The following is a 20,795-nucleotide window of genomic DNA, read 5'->3' on the forward strand; positions in this document are numbered from 1 at the left end:
AGAGAGAGAGAGGGTGTGTGTGTGTGTGTGTGTGTGTGTGTGTGAGAGAGAGAGGGTGTGTGTGTGTGTGTGAGAGAGAGAGGGTGTGTGTGTGTGTGAGAGAGAGAGAGAGAGAGAGAGAGAGTGTGTGTGTGTGTGTGTGTGTGTGTGTGTGTGCACTGAGGTGTTGTTTTGGGAATATACTGAAGTGTGTGTGTGTGTGTGCAAGTGTTAATTAGGAGTGTTACTGTGTCCATTAAGGATCTGTGTAGATTCACACCATGACCAATCAGAGCTGAGTTTGACCGGGTCATGTGTATTCATGTTCACTGTGCTTGATTCTTTTTGTGTTTGTTTATATATATATGTTTACATTCATAGGTTTTTCATCTAATAATTATTTTGTTTTTAATAGTTTGTTAAAAACAATAGTGTTTTTGGTGACTGTTACGAATCTGCGTGTTTGTGAACTGCGGTTTTTGGTCAGACTCTCGCAGAAGGTGTGTGTGTGTGTGTGTGTGTAGGTGTTTTTGGAGAGTGTGTGATTTAACACTGTTAGATGTTGTGTGACTGTGGGAACTTCTGTAACTTCTTTGCCACGTCTCTGTCCGTTCTCCATCCAAGCGAACAGGGAACATTCTGGCAAACGTTTTTCCAGTAACATTAATAGAACGTTTGTTCAAAGTTGTCCGGTCTTAATAATGTTCTCAGAACGTTAGCACAAAAACATAATTATACATCGTTCATGGAACGTTTTTTTGACCCTGAAACATTTCAGTTGGACGTTCTTCTAACGTTTATTAAATGTTACTTACTTGTTTCGGAAAGTTTAGAGAAAATTCTCAAGTAATGTTCTCTTAATGATTGAAAAATTACAAAATGTTCCCTTAACGTTGACCTAATGGACATTTAGCTGGCTAGATTGTTAGATGAACCTGTACAAAAATGAGTGTTAGTATGTGATTTGTCACTAGAGGGAGCAATAGTATATTTTTCTGCTGTTAAAAGTGTTCAGCACATCTGGGATCATGTTCCCAGTTGATTGGCCCCATTGACTTCCATAGTATTTTTTTTTTTTTTTTTTTCATACTATGGAAGTCAGTGGGGTCCATCAACTGTTTGGTTACCCACATTCTTCAAAATATCTTCTTGTGTGTTCAGCAGAAGAAAGAAATTCATACAGGTTTGGAACAACTTGAGGATGAGTAAGTGCTCATTTTTGGGTGCACTGTCCCTATATATAGCTAGGTTTAGGAGGATGGTGTCAACAACCTGTAAGTGTGTATGTCGTTCTGTGGGCAGCAGAGGGCGCCGTTTCACTGCTGTATTTGATCTGTTTATCATGGATACATGCAGTCAGATTAATGTTCATTTAATAATAAGACATTGGCTTTTCCCTCCAGACCCATTACATTGGTGCATCTGTTTTGAATAAATCATATTTACATGTTTGATAAATAAAAAAAAAACACACACAACAAATGTGCTTCAGAATTAGTCGCATTTTGTGTGTTTTATTTACATATCAGCAGGATTTATACATATTCACAGAGGATTTTGATAATGACTAATAATTCCTCTGTGTGATTGTGCTTATGCTAATGAACGCATGATTATGCAAATAGTTTAATCTCTGATTTGTTTTCAACTAAAAATTTTCAGGGGGATAAAAGGGTGTATAAATGATGTTTTGAGAACCTTAGATAACTTTGAACGAACGTTCTATTAACGTTACTGGAAGAACGTTTGTTCGTAACATTGAGAGAGCCTTGCCACAACGTTCCCTGTTATCTGGGTAAACTCACACCTGATTCACTGCATGAATCGATCACACATCACTCTTTCTGACTGCTGAACTTTCACAGGGCTGCGGAGGGTTAATGGTCTGTTTCAGAACGGCCACTTAACGAGGCATCAGAAACACCCATCCACACCCCCACAACTCTGTGCGTGATTCAGAGTCAGACAAGCTAATGTGAGCAAATATATGTGTGTGTGCATGTGTGTGTGTGTGTGTGTGTTCAGTTCTTCACCATCTGAATTGCAGCTGGTGGTTGAAGCTTCCAGAACTTTGAAAGCTCATAAATCAACCAGGCTGGGAGGCAGTAACACACACACACACACACACACGTTTATCTGTTAAGGTGAAAATAAAGCATCAGTTCAGTGTTCACAGACACACAGGCATGGAGATCAGGTTAATGTTCATCAGATGCCTCGTTCTGCTCTGCGCTCATGGAATGTCTCAATTAGATATTGAGCAGTTGAATTCCCAACAGACATCTGCATCACTTCCTGTGTGTGTGTGTGTGTGTGTGTGTGATGATGGAAACCTGTTTAAAAGAAAATCCGAAAAAATCTATATACAGGACAAAAAACACACAAATATGTTTTAAGAACATATTGCTAATGTTCTCATTAAGTTCTCTAAACATCCAAAACATCCAGTGTTTTAAAAATGTTTTTGTTGGTTATGTGAACGTTAAGGGAACATTCCATTTCCATCATTCTTCAAACATTATGGGAACGTTACTTTTGAATGTTCTCTGAACGTTCGGAAACAAGTAACAACATTCAAAAAACGTTAGATGAATGTCCAACTGAAACGTTTCAGAAAAAACATTCCATAAACGATGTATAAATAACGTTTTTGTGCTAACATTTTGAGAACGCCTCGGTTACGACTATAACCTTGGTTCCCTGAAGAGGCAGCGAGACGCTGCGTCGATTGACGCTGTGGGAACGCTCTGCATGATTGTGTGATGTGAAATCAGTCCAATGGTGTGACGAGACGTCAGAACCGGGTGACGTCACGACCAGGAATCTATAAATCTATAAATTACTGAAGTAAGTCGCTGACAAGCACGCTGGAAGTATGGCAGGGTGACGCAGCGTCTCGTTCCCTCTTCAGGAAACCAAGGTTACAGTCGTAACAGAGGCGTTCCCTTTCAAAAGAACACTTTTTCTGTGTCGATTGATGCTGTATGAACGTTTATACCCACACCACCAAAATAACAAGTTCCTGTCTAGTGTGAAATCTACTACACTGTAAAAAATGAATGTGATTTTAACAGTAAAATATTGTAAAAACGCTACAGAAAAAAATTGTAAATAGGTTAACAGTAAGTTCCAGTACTATATACAGGGAAAAACTGTAAAAGCTCTTACCGGACATTTTATGTAATTTTCACAGTAAAATGCTGTAAATTTGTACAATTTTTAGAAGTAAAAAAGAACAAATCAATGTATAATTTACAGTCAAAAACTGTAAACTGATATTCCCACAATTCCCTGTGTGACACTCCACATTTGAAAGTATTTTGTTTAAAAAATCATGTTTCTTAATAGTTTTTGTTATCAGTTATGTACATTAGGGTTTTATGTTACATCTTCTGTTGTTTAATGAATGTTTATTGCATTATGTAAGTGTTGTGGGTTACCATGATGGTGTTTTGCGTTTGCGTGAATGACTCTTTGCACCCTCTTTACATTAGTATATACTTCAGCCAGTGGAAAAGCTATTTGTGATGAACTCTGATTCTTCATGTGGCTTTCTCTTTTACCGCCTGCATTATTATGGTGGTTGTCAGTATGTGTTAAAGGTACAAAACAGATTTTAGTAGTAGTGTGCATTGTTGAATTTACTTGTTTACATTCAAATTTTCTTGTTTGTAAATTACAGTTTTATACTGTAAAATTGACAGTTTGTTCTGTAAGTGTGTTTACAGTTTTTCTGTATTTTTTACAAAATTATTCTGGCAACCACAGCTGCCAAAATTATTTTGTAAAAACTACGGAATATTTTTTACAGTGTAGGACTAGAACAAGAGCACCTGAGCCCCTGCGGTAGAGCTCAAGTCCAGGTCGTAGAACCTCACGAATGTGCCTGCCGCATCACAAACATCTTGAAGAGAAACTCCTGACAAGAGAAGATAGAGGCAGCCATACTCCTAATAGAGTGGGCTCGGACTGACATAGGACTAAGAGGAACGTCTTGAGAGTCAAATACTTGACTGGAACCTCTTCAGTAGGCTCAAAGGGAGCCAGAAACAAGCCTTGGAGCACCAAAGCCAAGTCCCAAGCTGGCACCCTTGTGCGTACTCAATGTGTCACAGAGGAACCAACGGGTCTCTCCCTAAAGACATTCCACCCAAAGGAATGTGGTAAGCAGCTATAACCAGCACATAAACCTTTAAAGTGGATGGGAACTCCAGCACTGTACCAACAGGGCAGTTAACTGGATCCAGCTGACGACTACTGCACCAAGAATTGAAAACTCTCCACTTCAGGGGGAATCAAGATGAGCCAGACCTGGTCCCGTCAAACTCTCTCCAGAACTCCTAGGAGCAAAGCAATCGGGGAAATGCGTACAGACGCAGCCTCAGCCATGTCTGAACCATAGAATCCAGTCCGAGAGGAGCTGGATGCATGAGGGAGAACCAGAGTGGACAGTGAGACGTCTCTCAAGACGCAAACAGATCCACTTGTGCCTGGCCGAACACCTCAGGGTGGAGCCTCCATTCCTTGGGCTTCAGCTCCTGTCTCGACAGGATATCTGCTCCCTAATTTTGGCACCCTGGGATGTAGGCTGCTCTGAGTGAAAGCAGTTTCCCTGGGACCGCATCCAGTTTGCAAAGTGGATGCGAGCGCCAACCCCCCTGGTGATTTATGTAGTCGACCACTGATGTGTTGTCTGACTGGATAAGCACATGGTGGTCCCTGAGGTCTGGGAGGAACTTCTTGAGAGCAAGAAAGACAGCCAACATTTCCAAGCGATATGCCAGGAGAGATGGTGTCCCCTCCACAGGCCTTGAGTTGAGCAACCGTCTATAATCGCTTCCCAACCCGTAAGGAGAATCATCCGTTGGTAGCATCTTGCGACAACAAGGAGCTCCCAACATGGGACCTTGGGATAGGAACCAGGGTTTCTTCCACATAACCAAGACACATAAGCACGTCAGGGAAAACCCCCTGGTCCTGAGCCACCACTGTAGGGTTCTCATATACAACAGGCCAAAAGGTATCACATTGGACGCTCCTGCCATCAAACCCAACAGTCTCTGAAACTGTTTCACAGTGAGTGCCTGGCCTAGCTTTATCTGGTTTACGGGTGATAAGATCGACTCGATGCATGCCGGAGAAAGACGTGCTTGCATTGTAACCGAATCCCACACCATGCCTAGAAAAGTGGTCCTCTGTGCTGGAGAAAGTACACTCTTTTTGGTGTTTAACCCCAACATTTTCATGTGAGCAAGAACGACATCTCGATGCCGACCCACTAACCGATGCGACTGAGCTTAAGTCAACCAATCGTCGATGTAGTTCAGAATGCGGATACCCTGTAGATGCAACGGTGATGCATCCACACATTTGGTGAAAGTGCGGGGTGATCAAGCTAGGCTGAATGGAAGAACCTGATTTTGGAACGCTTCACCCCCAAAAGTGAACCTCAGGAACTTCCTGTGTTGTGGAAGGATGCGTCTTTGAGATCTATCATGACAAACCAGTCCTAAGATCTGATCTGTGACCTGATTTGTCTCAGGGTTAACATTTTGAACTTGAGCTGCATGACTGACTGGTTCAGATGACTCAGATCCAAAATGGGACGCAACACCCCCCATCTTTCTGAAAAAATACCGGCTGTAGAAAACATTTTTTTCTGTCGGGAGAAAGTGCACATTCTATGGCTCCCTTCTCCAACAAAGTTTTTACCTCTCGTTCCATAAGCCTGCTTGGGGCCCACCACTGTGGGTAGGACCCCTATAAATCTGGGTGGGCGAGACCCCAACTGAATAGCGTAACACTTTTCGACTGTGCACAGGACCCAATGACATATATTTGGCAGTAGCTTCCACGCTGTCAGATAACCTACTAAGGGAACCAGTCTCTTGATACTGCCCTCTGGTGCTTTTCAACCAACAACTCCAATGCCCTGAAGCAGCGAACCGGCTGGGAACAACCGAACTGGTCGCTCTGAGACCCTTCTCAGATGCATCCCCAGCGCTGCTACGTTTCCGAACACGACACTGAAATAAGAACTCGCCGGAGACTGCTGCGCCCCGAAGTACGCGAGGTGGCAGGGTTGGCAGAACGGCCCCCTGAGGGCACAGAGGGGAAATGTGCACCGTAAAACGAGGTGTTGACCACTTCTCCCCGGAGGGGAATACCCTCAGAGGCCTCTGATGTCTTGTCACACCATTGGACTGACTTCACATGTGCTTCACGATGCAATCACGTAGAGCGTTCATTTGTTCGTAACTTTAAGGGAACCTTGCCAGAACGTTCCCTGTTAGCTGGGTATAATCTGATGTTTTTTAATGCTGATCTGGGCCACTTACATTTGTGGAAATGAGAAGAACATGACAGTTGATTGATTTTTTAAATTTTTTTATTTGTTCTTAAGTTAGAAAGATAATAGGATTTGATTCTTAAAGTCGGCATGAAAGGGAAGCTGCGCTGGTCTTTCCTCTCCTATTGTGCCGTATGTATAAGTAAAACGGCTTCTGGAACAAGAACAAATGTAGGGCGGGGCTTGATTTTGTCTGTGGGGAATTGATTGGATGGTTGTGCTTTGCTATTGGTGGATCTCATGTGTGTGAGTTGTGCCATCTGTTGCTCACGGCACTGCAGCTTTTGATACAGAATCCTGTACATGGTGCAACTCGGGATAGGAGACATGAATTCATGAGAGTCGCGACTGAGACACACGCACACACACACTCTCTCTCACACACACACTCTCTCTCTCACACACACACTCACACACACACACTCTCTCTCACACACACACACATATGCACTCACACTTGCTCACACACACACTCTCTGTCACACACACACTCACACGCACTCTCTCCCTCTCAGTCACACACACACACACACACACACACACACACACTCTGGAGACCCATCTGCTTGAGTGACCTGTAGTAATTAGTTATTAATCTTCCCATGAGACAGACCTGAGCTAGAATACATTACCACGCTTACTGAGACACAACAAGAAACACAGAGACGGGAAACCCATCGGGGGGTTGAGGGGAGACAGACAGAGCTGAAGGGGCGGAGCATATCAGAGAGGTTCTAGCTGATTGGATATCATACTGTGATGTCATGAAGAATGTTTGAACAATTCATTACTAAACTTGTGGAGCTTATGGTTATGGTGTGTTGCTGGATTAAGTTTAATACTTAATTTAATACTTAATTGTTTATGGGTTTGATCACATTACTGTGAGCAGTGTGTTTATTTGTTTACTATCTTTGAGATATGAATGTGTGTGTGTGTGTGTGTGTGTGTGTAGAGGTTTGGAGCTGTAATGCATCTGAATGCCTTAGAGGCATTTGTGGCGAGAGGCCCAAAACACAAACACACACACACACACACACACACACACAGTAATTCTCCAATGTGTTTAACATCTGGACGTGACATCAGACAGCAGTAATTTCTCAGCCGCTCTGATACTCATGTCACATGACAGAAACACCAGCATGACATTATTATCCCGGAGAACGACAGACTTCAGTTGAAAAATACACGTTTTATGCATGTGAAAATGCATCTAGTCATATTTGCATACGTGCAGAAATCAAAGCAAAGATGATGTTAGAGTATGTCATACAGTCAAATCCACAGCTCAGCCTGAAAATACTTCAGTAAACACACGCTTTTGGATTTATTGAATTGATTGTGTATAAAACTTAATTTCAGTTGACAGTGTTGATAATTTTGTGGGTGAAAAATATTACACCTCAAATTTCCAAAAAATATATTCTGCACAAACAAAATGAAGCTTATTATTTTATGATTATAATAATCAAATTCTCATTACTGTAATTCCAATGATCTGGAATTGGTTTTGCATCAAAGTAATGAGAATTAAGACTTCATTTTCTTCATGTAAAATATAATTTATTCGTTTTCTTCGGGTTGAGATGTGACCTACACGTGTTCTTGACAGTACTGGTGTGATGAGGGATTTTTCCTTCTTTTTTCCATGTTAACATTGATTTTTTTAGCCGATCGGTTCGTCTCCAGCTGAGAAGGTAGAGGAGCGTTTTTCCCGTCAGCTGCCGTTGCTGATAATGACCGACGTGCCGTTGTGTGTGTGCGCGGCGCTCGTCTGAAAGTGCATGTGTGAGTTCACATCGTAATGAGCGGGAAAAGCTCTCAGGCTCTCGGCCCCGTCGGGAGGCTCCAGGCGACCCGAGCGCACCAGCCCGTCCAGCGTCTCTCTGTCCAGCGGCTGCCGACAGTCGCCCGCAGACCCCGGACTGCTCAGACCGGACAGAGACGCGGGACTTCTCCCGTCCTGGTCGTCGTCTCGGCTCAGGATGAGGCGGGGCCCCGGTGGCCCTCGGCAGACCATGGAGGAAAACAGGACGGAAGAGGGGTAATCTCTCATCTGACTGTCCTCCACCTTAATCAGCTCCTGTTTGGCTCTGATCAGGGTTTCCATCCTCTCGGACTCCCGTGGGCTCGAGTGAAACGGCCCGTTGTCATGGCAACTGTCTCCAGAATCACCCGACGACCCTCCTCCTCCTTCCGGAGAACTGACCACGCACTCGTCATCCCAGTGAGCTGCCGGTGAAACACACATCGTTCAGTTTCAGAGCGTTACTCGTGTTCTCATTATTCTCTTCAGATTCTCATTACTGTACAAGCAGTGCGACTTTGATCTGTGAATACGGCAAAATCTACATGATTTCACATCAAAGTAATGAGGACTGGGGGGGATTTCAAAATAAACTTCTATGGAAGCCCATTTCTGCCACATAAGAAAAAAGTCATGCTTTTGTAAATAATAATTATGACACAAATCACAAATGACTTTTTATCTCATAATTGTGACTGTCAGAATCTCATAATTAAGAATTCTTGTTATAATTTACATTTTTAATCTCATAATTATGATTTTGTGTCAATCTCATAATTTTGTAATAACTGATATAGTCAAAATTATGACCGTCAAAATTTCAACTTTTTATCAGTTTTGAATTTTATTCTCATAATTACAATTTTAAATTGACTTAGTATGTCATAATTTTATCTCATAATTTGAACTTTGTCATAATTTCAACTCTGATAATATCAAAATGTTGTCAATTTTAATTTTTAATCTCATAATTATGATTTAGTATCTCATCATTTCAACGTAATCTCATCATTTCAACATTTTATGTCATAATTTCCATTTTTTTTATCTCATAATTTCAACTTTATTTCATAATTCCAGCGTTTTGTCAATTTCAATTTTTTATCTCACAATTATGACTTTTTATGTCATAATTATGACTTAGTATCTCATAATTTCAATGTTTTATGTCATAATTTCCATTTTTATTCTCATATTCATGACTTTTTATGTCATAATTATGACTTAGTATCTCATCATTTCAATTAATCTCATAATTTCCATTTTTTTAATCTCATAATTATGACTTCTTATCTCATTATTTCAACTTTATTTCATAATTTGAACATTTCATTTTTTAATATCGTAATTATGATTTAGTATCTCATCATTTCAACTTTATCTCATAATTTTTTACTTTTTAGTTAATAATTATGACTTTTTAAGAAAGATTTTTTTTCCTTATGTGGCAGAAAAGTGCTTCCATAGACTTAATTTTCTTCATGCAAAATATAATTTCCTCTTTTCTTCTTTTCTGTGTGTCGAGGTTTGACCTGCACGTGTTCTTGATAGTTCTGGTGTAAACAGTAACAAGAGAACAGTGTCATAAAAGGGATTTTCCTTCATTTTTCCATTGATTTGTGTTTCAGTTCTGAAATAAGCAGAAGCAGCGAGAGACGACTCTCCTCCTTCCTGACAAACATCACTTAATTTAAGAGTGTTACACACATCTCTCTTCTCGTGTGTGTGTGTGTGTGTGTGTGTGTGTGTGTGTTTTATGAATATCTGCATGCTCAAACTCACTGATAAATGATTTATGAATTTTTGTGTTTTTATATTTATATATTTTTAGTCTATTATCTGCACATTAGAGTGCATTAAGTAATTGTTTACAATTAAAGCTGTTAATAAATGCTAATTTTGAAAAACATGTTTAAATATAAATATGACTATCAATCACTTTATCCCGGGAACAATGCCTCAATACCAGCTTGCCAGTTTACCCAAATTAACACGTTTAAAAGCTGTTTTGATGAAAGATTATGATTTTTTTTGCAGAATAGCCACATTAAGCATGTATTAAAGTAAATAAAGTCGACTTGATGTACTAGTAAAAATTTTTTTAAATATTTTTATTTTTTATTAAAAAATTAGTAAAAATTATTATATATTTTTTTTTAAATAATGAACTTTTATTCAGCAAGGACGAATTCAATTGATCAAAAGCAATTTATAATGTTACAAAAGATTTTTTATTTCAATAAATGAATCCTAGCTGTTTTCGATCAGAAATGTTTCCTGAGCAGCAAATCCACACATTGGAGTGATTTGTGAAGGATCATGTGACACATTTGCAGCTTTTAATCGGCTCACCGTGAGCATGAGGAAACGCTCTGCCGTCGAACTCTCCTCCGTTGTGTTGAGTTGCTTTAGTAAGAGACGGGACAGATCGCGTGGCGTCCCACCAGCCGTAACGTCCGGCCGGATCACACGGCGGCACGTGTGCGTGTGCTGGAGGACACGCGTGTGAGGCCATGTGCATGACGTCAGCCTGAGAGAGACCGTAACACAGGGAAACTCCCGCCTCGGGGAAGCGTCTGTCAGCGTCGCCGTGATCCAGGCGCTGCGGAGAGGCGGAGTCTGTCAGAGGACTGCCGCCCCATTGGCTGTCGGGCTCGGAATCCGAGCGATCCGGCTGGAAGGCCGAGAACTGCTGCACACGGAACAGGAAGTGAGGGATGAAAACCCTGGAAAACGCACATTACGTCTGTGATTGAGAGTGAGAAGTGAATGTGATACCTGTGAGTAAGGAGAAACCAAGATCTTACTCCTGGCGTTCGACACTTGAGGTTTGTCCTCTCGCTCGGTGTGGTTCGTGTACGGGAACGCAGGTTTACTGGGGTTCAGCTGGTCCAGAGACAGCAGCAGGCCCTTATATTCAGTGTCCCTAAACACACACACACACACACACACACGTTATTATGATGATGTCACTGTCTGCTGTAGAGGGTTGATCAGTCGCTCGTTCAGCGGTCGTCACCTCTGAACCCTGAACATGACTCCTGACACACAAAGGAAGCGCTTGTGAAATGTCTCTCATTGATTTCACACCTGTGGTTTTGTGTTCGTCACCTTTGACCCCGTAGCCTCTATCTGAACTACTGAACTTACCGGGACAGAGAGTCAACAGCCTTTATTCTGCTCTTATCATGTTTGTATAATGAGCTGCAGGTTTTTCATCACTTCTGACAGCAGTGATACTGTAGCTTCAGATGACCTCAGAATGACCCGCACTGTAAACCACAGACTGACAGAAAAACAGTCCATACCAGATCCTGAGAATTCAGCTTTGCCATCACAGGAATAAATTATATTTTTAAATATGATCGGTATTATTATATAATAAATATTTATTTTATAATATTTATATTATTTATTTCTTTATTATAGATGAAATATTAATAATAATAATAATAATAATATTTAATAAAAAGTATACATTATATATGGAATTAATTATAAATAATAAAAAAACTATTATTTTAAATTGTAATAATATTACACAGTATACTGTATTTTTCACTAAAGTCAAAAAAATAAATAAAGTCTTAAAAAACATTTAAAAATCTTTCCAACTCCAAAATATTAAATATTAGTAAATATAATAAATATTAAATATTTATTATAAATTAAAAATATTTATAATAATAATATTTAATAAAAATTACTAATTATTAAATATTAAACACAATAAAGAAGGTATAGTGGATAAAAAAGTTTTTTATGTTGTAATAATATTTCACAATATGATTGTTTACAGTATTTTTGATCAAATAAATACAGCTTAAATACTTTTTAAATTTTTTTTGAATATAAACATTAAATAATTATTTTAAATTAGAAAATGCTTATAATTATTTTATTTATAAAATTATTATTTAAATATTTAAAAAATACAAATTATTTAGTAAATATTACATATAATAAATAGGATAAAATAAATAATAAAATAATTTCACAATATTACTGTTTTTACTGTAATTTTAAATAAATGCAGCCTTGGTGAGCAGAAGAGACTCTTTCAAAACATTAAAAAATGATTACCAACCTCAACCTTTTGAATATATATATATATTTGTTCATTATAAAATCAATAGTCCATATGACTCTTTTACAGATCAAAACTTAAGCTCTTTTATTCACTAAAAATCTGCAGCTTTCAAATCTCATATATGCATATTCAGATCTGGTGTGTGAGACACACTATGCATTATGTGTTTATACATCATAAAGACACGAGGCTGAGATAAATGACTGAAATCATCTGAAATACTGTCACTTTTCCACTTTCCACACTTACACAGGTAAACCTGCAGATGCTTGAACATCTGTTTCTTACTCCATCATCAGTGGTATGGAAGAGAACGGTGTGTGTGTGTGTGTGTGTGTGTGTGTGTGTGTGTGTGTGTGGGACTCACGTGAGGACGTAATTGACGCTGACGATGCAGTGCGGCCGAGACGAGCGGCTGTTGTGCACGATTGTGGCGTAACTCTGAACCCAAACCCATCCGCCGTGCTTCGACAAGAAGCGGTAATACTTAGTGGTGACCTGTCCTTTCACCAGCACTACACACACACACACACACACACACACACACACACACATGTTAAACATTACAGCATTACTGTACTATGAAGATCAGTGTTGAGGTGCAGCTGGACTCACGGAGGTGATGAGCGCAGCGCAGGTGGAAACTGTCACAGCTGTGCACGTGATGATACAGGGTCTTCTCAATCAGGTCCTGTGGCTCATATCCTGTCAGCTCTGAAACCCTGATTGGCACAGAACACTCTCGTTTTCCAGCACAAATATCTAAACATTCTTAAATCAAGATACATTTACTGGAGAAGAAAAATGTATAAAACTTTTTCACAGTGTACCGGTGTGTGTCCTGTGTATTAATCATCAGTTATCTCTATTACAGCTCACACTCCACCTTGAGTCCAGGAAAATGAGCTTCATATCCAGACTGGCCCGAAACATGAACATGTTGCTGTGAAGTTTGATCTCGGTGACGGCGCTGGGCGGTAACGTGTGTCCCACCGCCACCAGACCCACGTTCTGATAACAGCCGTCGAACGGAGACGCGTCCAGACCCAGCGGCCGGATCTTCAGATAGCCGCTGCAGTGGATCACCTGAGGGTCAAAGGTCAGCCAACAGCTCTATTAATGCAGCACGTAACTAAAAATATGAATGAAAAATCTAAAATAAAGCACTGGTTTGTACCTTATATCCTCCACTCGTGAGCCCGGCGTTACGCTTAGCCAAAACACATTTCATTCTCAAGAAGAAGGATCGCTCCACTTCATACTCTAAAATGAGAAAAATATGAGTTGACTTCAGAATGAAAATGTCCTGATAATTTACTCTCCTCCATGTCATCCAAGATGTTCATGTCTTTCTTTCTTCAGTCGGAAAAGAAATGAAGGTTTTTGAGGAAAACATTCCAGGATTTTTCTCCATATAGTGGACTTCACTGGGGTTCAACGGGTTGAAGGTCCAAATGTCAGTTTCAGTGCAGCTTCAAAGAGCTCTACACGATCCCAGACGAGGAATAAGAGTCTTATCTAGAGAAACCATCGGACATTTTCTAAACAAAATAAAAATTATATACTTTTTACCCAACAAATGCTCATCTTGCACTGCTCTGTGATGCTCCACACATGTTGGAAAGGTCACACGTGAGCCGCTGAACCCCAGTGAAGTCCACTATACGGAGAAAAATCCTGGAATGTTTTCCTCAAAAACCTTCATTTCTTTTCCACTAAAGAAAGAAAGACATAAACATCTTGGATGACATGGAGGTGCGTAAATTATCAGGACATTTTCATTCTGAAGTGAACTAATCCTTTAAAACGTCCTCATTATAAACAGAGCATTTAATCAAGCTCCAAAAACGGCTCACAACATACATCTGCATATTCCTGCCTCCAGAGCAAGACATCGACCAATAGTTATACATCATCACACAATAGGCCCCACCCACTGTCACCATAGTTCATGCCCACTGCCATTCAGTCTCTTAACAGCTGACGTTTGCCTACGCTGGATGTGAGCGTCGCGTCAAAAGCAAACAGAAGTCATTATAATCACTGATTCTGTCTACACTGATGCCAGCGGCGCCAATACGCCCTTTTTATGAGGGCTACATTTCCATCCAGCCCCCCTAAAAATTTGCGATTATCTCCGTAACTCGTGATTGCCTCACAACATTTTTAGAACATAAATTTGTACATTTTACAAGAAAATACTATTTCAGTTTTTCTACAGTGTCTTACCTTGGATGAAGTGCGAGTGGTATGACGGTTGTGGCGTCAGAACCGCGGCCATCTCGTCATGGTCGGCCGGATGAACATATTCATAAATACTGTTTCCGGTCAATTCTACCTGTGTGAAAGGACTTCTGTAATTCTACTGTCAGATGTGAACCGCGTAAACGCTGGTGTTAGAATGTTCTTCACCTGTGAGAGTCCCAGATGAACCGACGCCGTCTCAGAAATGTACATGATCTTTCCATCGGCAGCAACTACAAATATAAACCCGTCTAACGTCTGCAGATCGAGAACATCACACAGGTCATGACAGAAACAAGCACAGAACAATCTGCAAAGAAGCATCATTAAACAACAACCAGGCATGCATTATCATCATTCACATTTAAAACATTTCCTGCAATATTTCTGAATGATTAAAGCCGATAATAATAATAATAATAATAATAAAAAAGTCTTAATATTACCTGAAGCATCTTGCTGATTATTACCTGGAGTAAATGAGATCCGAGCTCATGCGTGGTGTTATCTATAGATCTGGCTCGACCCCACACCTCCCCCAAACCTACACAAATACACAATCACATCAGCATGATGAATTCATAATCACAAATATGGAGCGGTTCGTGCACTTTGCTTTATAGTGTATACAACTTACATGTATTCTACAGAATTGGTGTAAACTGCTGTCCCACAACCAAAAACACATTTAAAAAGCATTTAGGTATTCAAATTTTAGATGTTTACTATGATCCTTCTATTATCTATTGAATCCCACAATAATATTTAAAATATCAGTAAGCTTAATATATATAAAATCATCATTTATTGGGTACTTTCAATTGGGAGGTGTCTGTCCCAAACCCTGACCCTTAGATTTCAACTTGTGGAAATGATATTGAAATAATTTTTGTAATTTTTTCCATTGTGGTTTAAAAAAAAAAAAAAAAGTAAAGTTAAAAAATATATTTATTTATAAACTTTATGTAAAAAAATGTCTCCCACATTTTCACATCACTACCGAAACAGTGTGTGTTTGAGTCATTGTCTGAGACTGATTTTAACACACTTCTGGAAATATTCCTGTGTTCCTCCCTCTCATCCCTCTCTTTCACAGTAGATAGCTCCATCATTTAAATGTGTTCAAAACGCTGAAAATCTGTGTGGAACTTTAAGGAACGTCACTAACAAACACCTTTTTCTGCAATTAAGCAAACTTTGAGTGTTATTTGATAAAATTTAGTTTATGTGTGTACAACTGTTGTGCTAGCTAAGCATGTGCTGATTAGCATCACTGAGTTAGTCTCAAAAGTGGTTAAAATTGTCACTACTGAAACAGTCACTACCAAAACATCATTTTTTGGGGGTTATTCAATAAAATTTAGTTTATGTGTGTACAACTGTTGTGCTAGTTAACCATGTGCTGATTATCATCTTTGAGCGGCTTAAAAATATCGAAAATTGTCACTACCGAAACTTCACCACATGTTTCGGTCGTGACTGTTTCGGTAGTGACATCATTGTTTTGGTAGTGACAAAAGGGAACACATGATCATTTATTTGGGGGAAATAAACAACATTTTAGTACAGTTATGCAAATCATTAGAATTTTAGTGTGAGTTTAAATTCTGTAACGTGATTTGGTCACACCAACACATTACTGTCACTACCAAAACATGGGATGTTTTGTCAAAAATAAAGTATATTGAATGATCAACTAAGATGTTATTATAGTGTTTGGTTCAATGTTTATTCAAACTAATGAATCCTTCACTGTGAAATCAGCTTGATAAACTTTATGACTTTTACAAAGAAAGATTGGATTCAAAAGATACAAATCTCATAAATTACACTTGAAATATTGTTAAAATTGTAATTGTTATTGATTTACCTTTTTAAAAATAGCAAAATATATATTTACAAGGTAAATGTAAACAAAATCTTAATAGGTCAATGTAACCCTTCTTATTAAATGATTTATTATTGTGTTTCGGTAGTGACAAATTTGGGGAGAGGAAAAATATTCCAAAACTTTCTGAAAATACAATATGAGAATTAATTGCACAATTACTAGAAATGTGTATATTATACAATTTGCATACATACAAAATTTGTGGAAAAAGACATTTTTCCAACTCTGACTTTGAACCAGTTCTGTAGAATGACCGTCAGCTATAATTAAATCCGTTATAAAATAGTTTTTTTATAATATTTTATTATGATGATTATTATCATTATTAACTATAGCTGTATAATGTGTATACTCATAATCGTTATAATTATAATAACATTCACTTAGCTTAGTATGATAAATGATAATATATTGGCTTATAGTGTGTGTGTGCGCGCACGCGTGCATGTGTGTGTGTGAGAGAGAGTAATCATATCGATGGTGTGAGTGAATCTAAGCTCGTGAACAAACAGTGCCGTCAGGAAAGCAAATCACGGACATGAGCCGCAAACACGCGCGGATCCGCGTGACTGACATGTTAATACACAGTTCACGAGCTTTCCCCGTTTCGCGCGCTACATAGACAAAGTACTGTAATCATTAATCACTTTATTATAGATTTTACAAGAATGCAATTGTTTTAAAAAATAAAATTAGAATAGAATAGAAATTATTTAAAATATTACAATGAAAGTCATTGATGAATTCACGTTTAAACATGAACTTTAGTTTCTTCATCGACACTATAATAAATATGACACATGTAGGCCTATAAACACACACACACACACACACACACAACGAAATCTATAATTATTATTATGAAATTATATTATTTTACTACTACTATAACAATAATATAATTATGGGCTTTCAGTGGATTTTATTGAGTTTGCATTATTTTCTCCATATTTGCATTATTCCAAAGCTGATAAATATGAAGGTGAAAAGGCAACGTTTATATTCAGTTTTTATTAGATTACAGGCGCAGAAAAAGATATTCAAATACCGCAGGAAACAAAATGAAGTGCTTTTCGACTAAGTGGTTTTATTTATATGAGTTTTTAAAGTTTGTTGTCATTTAATTTGAATATTCTTATCTATCAGGCTCTCTGATCAAACATTTATTGTCCACAGCTTCGGATAACTGTAAACACAGCATTATGATGAGGCGAACACTGATTTCTGCTGGAAAAAATAACAACAATTTGCTTTAATTATCACACTTCACGTTACTTTTCTTGGCATCGCTGTAAATTAAGCTGCTTAATTAATGAAAATTATGTTTCTGTCAGATGCAGACTGTTCAGCCCGTTCCAAGAAGAAGAAAAAAAATCACCCGCTCGAGCATCAATTATAAATTCATCTGCTCTTAAGTGACTCGTGCTCGCGGTGTCCAGACAGCCGGTCTGCACGCGCCCCGGTGTAATGAGCGCGGCGGGTGCGCAGTCACGCTCGTGACCGCGAGAGAACGACCCTCAGAGCAACTCGATCCTCTCACAAACACCACTTATACCAGCTCTATCTATCTATCTATCTATCTATCTATCTATCTATCATATTCAGGCCTCGAGGCTCACAGTCAGTCACTCTTAAAATAATTAGATACAAAAAAAGTGGTTCAAAGTCTAATATCTCATTAAAACCTCTCTTTTTTTTGCTTTAAACGACCAAGTATCAGATTTTTATTTCCGATCATCTCAAACACACTCCGTTCACGTCCAATAATTCAACTCGAATTCATTTCGAATCTGAACAATTATTTGAAATCGATTTGAAACACAAAAGAAGGTCTGATATATCATATATCCAATCCACCTTATTTGTACATTGAATGTTCCAGTTATTTTTAGCTCGTTATGCTGCTTAATATTGCATTTCCTACCATATTATTTTAATATATTGTCGTAATTATAAACGCATGGTTTGAAGCGCAAACAGTTTTATCGTTTAGGCCTAATGCACTTTGTAATAATCAATAGAATAGAATAGAATAGAATTTGTTCTGCCACATTCAGTGTTTTTTAAGCCAAGTTTATAGCGCTTTTTTAATAGCTACACATCGCTTGAATGCACTGTATGTATATATATATATATATATAAATTAATGTGACAGAAAATGAATAATGTCGTGCTAGTCCATATTTTTAGCGCGTGTTTCTCAGACAGAAACACATAATTTAGGCCTAACAAAAAAAGATAAAATAATAGAAAACAGAAGAATTTACTATGTTTTTTTCCCCCTTCTGACTCTGATATTATATTGAAACATCATGAACTTTTTTCCTAAGAAATATAGAGAACCGGCGTAAAAAAATTTCCTTATTATTATTAATTATTCAGAGCGCGCTCTTAAAAATAAATGTTCCAAACGGGTGTGTGACGTAGAAGAACCTTTCAGTGATCATTTTTGTTTCTTAGTGTTAATGATAATAATATTTTTTGCACTAGCTATAAATAAAAAATCTTCTGTGGAATGGAATGTTAAAGGTTCTTTATTTTTTAGCGCGTAAACCCAGCATGTTTAATTAGTGAATGAGTGTTAATGAGGGGATCTGACCTTGCGGGAACACCAGTCGCATCTTCAGGTAGCTGCTGGTCAGGCGGATGATGGACGCTTTGTCCAGCTGAGACGTGATCGCGGACGGTAACGGCAGCATTTTGGCGAGCTCGTAGAACTCGCTGTTCTCCTTCTCCCTGCGCGTCCTCGCCGCTGTCTTCGATTTCTCCTTCATCGTGCCGTTTAATTGAGTTCAAATCCCTTTAAAAGTCTCGATACATCCAGCGAGAGAGACGCGGAGCTCACCGGACAGGTGTACAAGAGACGCGTGGACGCGCATCTGACCCGCGCAGGCCTCAGACAGCAGCGAAACTTTACGAATCTGCTTCCGTTTCCCCAAATCTAAACAGATGCAGATGGATAATATTCCGCGTGATTTATTTATTATCAGCCTACACAATTACACAAGATGTTACTACACCAAAATATTTAATTTAGCATTCTGTTATGATAATAAAAAATACTATAGCAGGCCTAAAAAAATAACACTATTATTCAACAGTAAAGCTCACAAAAACATTAATATTAACGTATAGCTACTCACCAGCTTTTGTTTGGGATCAATATTTCCACAACATTCTATTCTATTCTATTCTGTTCTGTTCTATTCTATTCTACAGCTTGGAATCTCCTCCGGTGATTGTTCATCATCAGGTACCGGGTGTATGTGTCTGAAACGGTCCCGTGCTGTCCGGTCCTACCGTCACTCACGCGCTCATTGGTCAGAGCTTCTGAAGGCGCGCGCGTGTGTGTGTGAGAGAGAAGACAAACTTGTGAACTCTCTAATCATCTGTGTCGACAGACAGACCAATTAAAGCCTTTAATACAAAACAAGTGTATAAAAATTAGAGTTTCGATTTCTATAATAGACCTTTAGATATTTCATAGTATAGCCTATATTTAATGTTTGTTTAAATGTAATGTAATCTATCTAGATTCGAATTAGATCTAGATTATGCGCATGCACATTTTGCCTCTGGAAAGCAATCAATTCATTTACAAAATAACGATAGAAATTTACTGCATTAGGATTTAAAAATGTTCGGATTTCATTTGCTCTGTGCAATTCTATGCATTTTTCAGACTTTTTTGAAATGAGAACAAAGGTCAGAATTCATAATAAATGAGGGGAAATAGAGAAAACTAAGGAGAAGAAGAAGGGTTTTCGTAAAATTAGGATTATATTGTGGACAGCACAGGCTGTTTTGGTTTAGGCTGGAGAAATGAATCCTGATAGAGAGAGAGAGAGAGAGAGAGAGAGAGAGAGAGAGAGAGAGAGAGAGAAAATCACGCGCAGCAGCTCCAGATCACGCTCGCGCTGACACTTTAACCTCACAGGAACTATTTATCACCAACAAAAGCCTTTTACTTTCACAAGAAAACATCAGGTTTTTCTTTTCCTTTTTTTCCCTGGACGTGCATGACAAAATCCCTCTCAGAACTGTTTTTACATGCAGGAAATGATCGGGATATTTTTGGAAAGTAACCTGACAAACACCTGGACGTGCAAAAATACTGCATATAAAAACACTGGGTTAAAAAAAAACATTTTGGCTTGTTTTCAGCCCAAGGGCTGGGTAAATATAGGACAGAACACATGTTGGGTTAATTTTACCCAGCTAATTGGGTTGTTTATTTAACCCAGTATAATGGGTTGATTCATTTTTACTATAATACTAGTTTTTTTATTTTTCTTTCATACATGAATTAATGTTTAGGGATTAACTTAAATCCTCTCAACTTTTTTTAAATACTCCACACAACCACTGGTTTACAAGATAATTCCTTTAATTTAGATCATATTGTATAGTATAGCATATTTTATATACTTTT

At 38.5% G+C, this 20,795-nt stretch overlaps 1 protein-coding gene across 3 annotated transcripts; it reads right to left on the minus strand.

Annotated features, from left to right (window-relative positions):
• Window positions 1–6,341: 6,341 nt before the first annotated feature.
• Window positions 6,342–19,670, minus strand: sim1b (SIM bHLH transcription factor 1b). 3 transcript variants are annotated; one of them, XM_051892406.1, is made up of 12 exons: window positions 19,507–19,670; window positions 18,963–19,304; window positions 14,943–15,016; window positions 14,641–14,730; window positions 14,458–14,566; window positions 13,406–13,491; window positions 13,115–13,314; window positions 12,844–12,950; window positions 12,596–12,743; window positions 10,917–11,064; window positions 10,491–10,830; window positions 6,342–8,563 (listed from the first exon to the last, which is right to left on the minus strand). In XM_051892406.1, exons 2-12 carry the CDS (start codon window positions 19,135–19,137, stop codon window positions 8,049–8,051), a joined length of 1,992 nt encoding a protein of 663 aa, XP_051748366.1. In that variant the 5' UTR covers window positions 19,138–19,304; window positions 19,507–19,670; the 3' UTR covers window positions 6,342–8,048. The 3 variants fall into 3 exon arrangements, with proteins under 3 accessions (XP_051748366.1, XP_051748365.1, XP_051748367.1); XM_051892405.1 differs by having other exon boundaries at window positions 14,919–15,016; XM_051892407.1 differs by lacking the exon at window positions 19,507–19,670 and having other exon boundaries at window positions 14,458–14,562; window positions 14,641–15,016; window positions 18,963–18,991.
• Window positions 19,671–20,795: the final 1,125 nt, after the last annotated feature.

Source organism: Ctenopharyngodon idella, chromosome 4, assembly GCF_019924925.1.
Source record: "Ctenopharyngodon idella isolate HZGC_01 chromosome 4, HZGC01, whole genome shotgun sequence".
Lineage (NCBI taxonomy): Eukaryota > Metazoa > Chordata > Actinopteri > Cypriniformes > Xenocyprididae > Ctenopharyngodon > Ctenopharyngodon idella.

Excerpts from the sequence above, each read along its gene's own strand:
- sim1b (XM_051892405.1), bottom strand. The coding sequence starts at position 19,137 with ATGAAGGAGAAATCGAAGACAGCGGCGAGGACGCGCAGGGAGAAGGAG. Across the intron at positions 15,017-18,962 it reads GCGACTGGTGTTCCCGCAAG|GTTTGGGGGAGGTGTGGGGT; the intron begins GTCAGATCCCCT and ends GTATTTGTGTAG. Across the intron at positions 11,065-12,595 it reads AGCGTCAATTACGTCCTCAC|GGACACTGAATATAAGGGCC; the intron begins GTGAGTCCCACA and ends GTGTGTGTTTAG.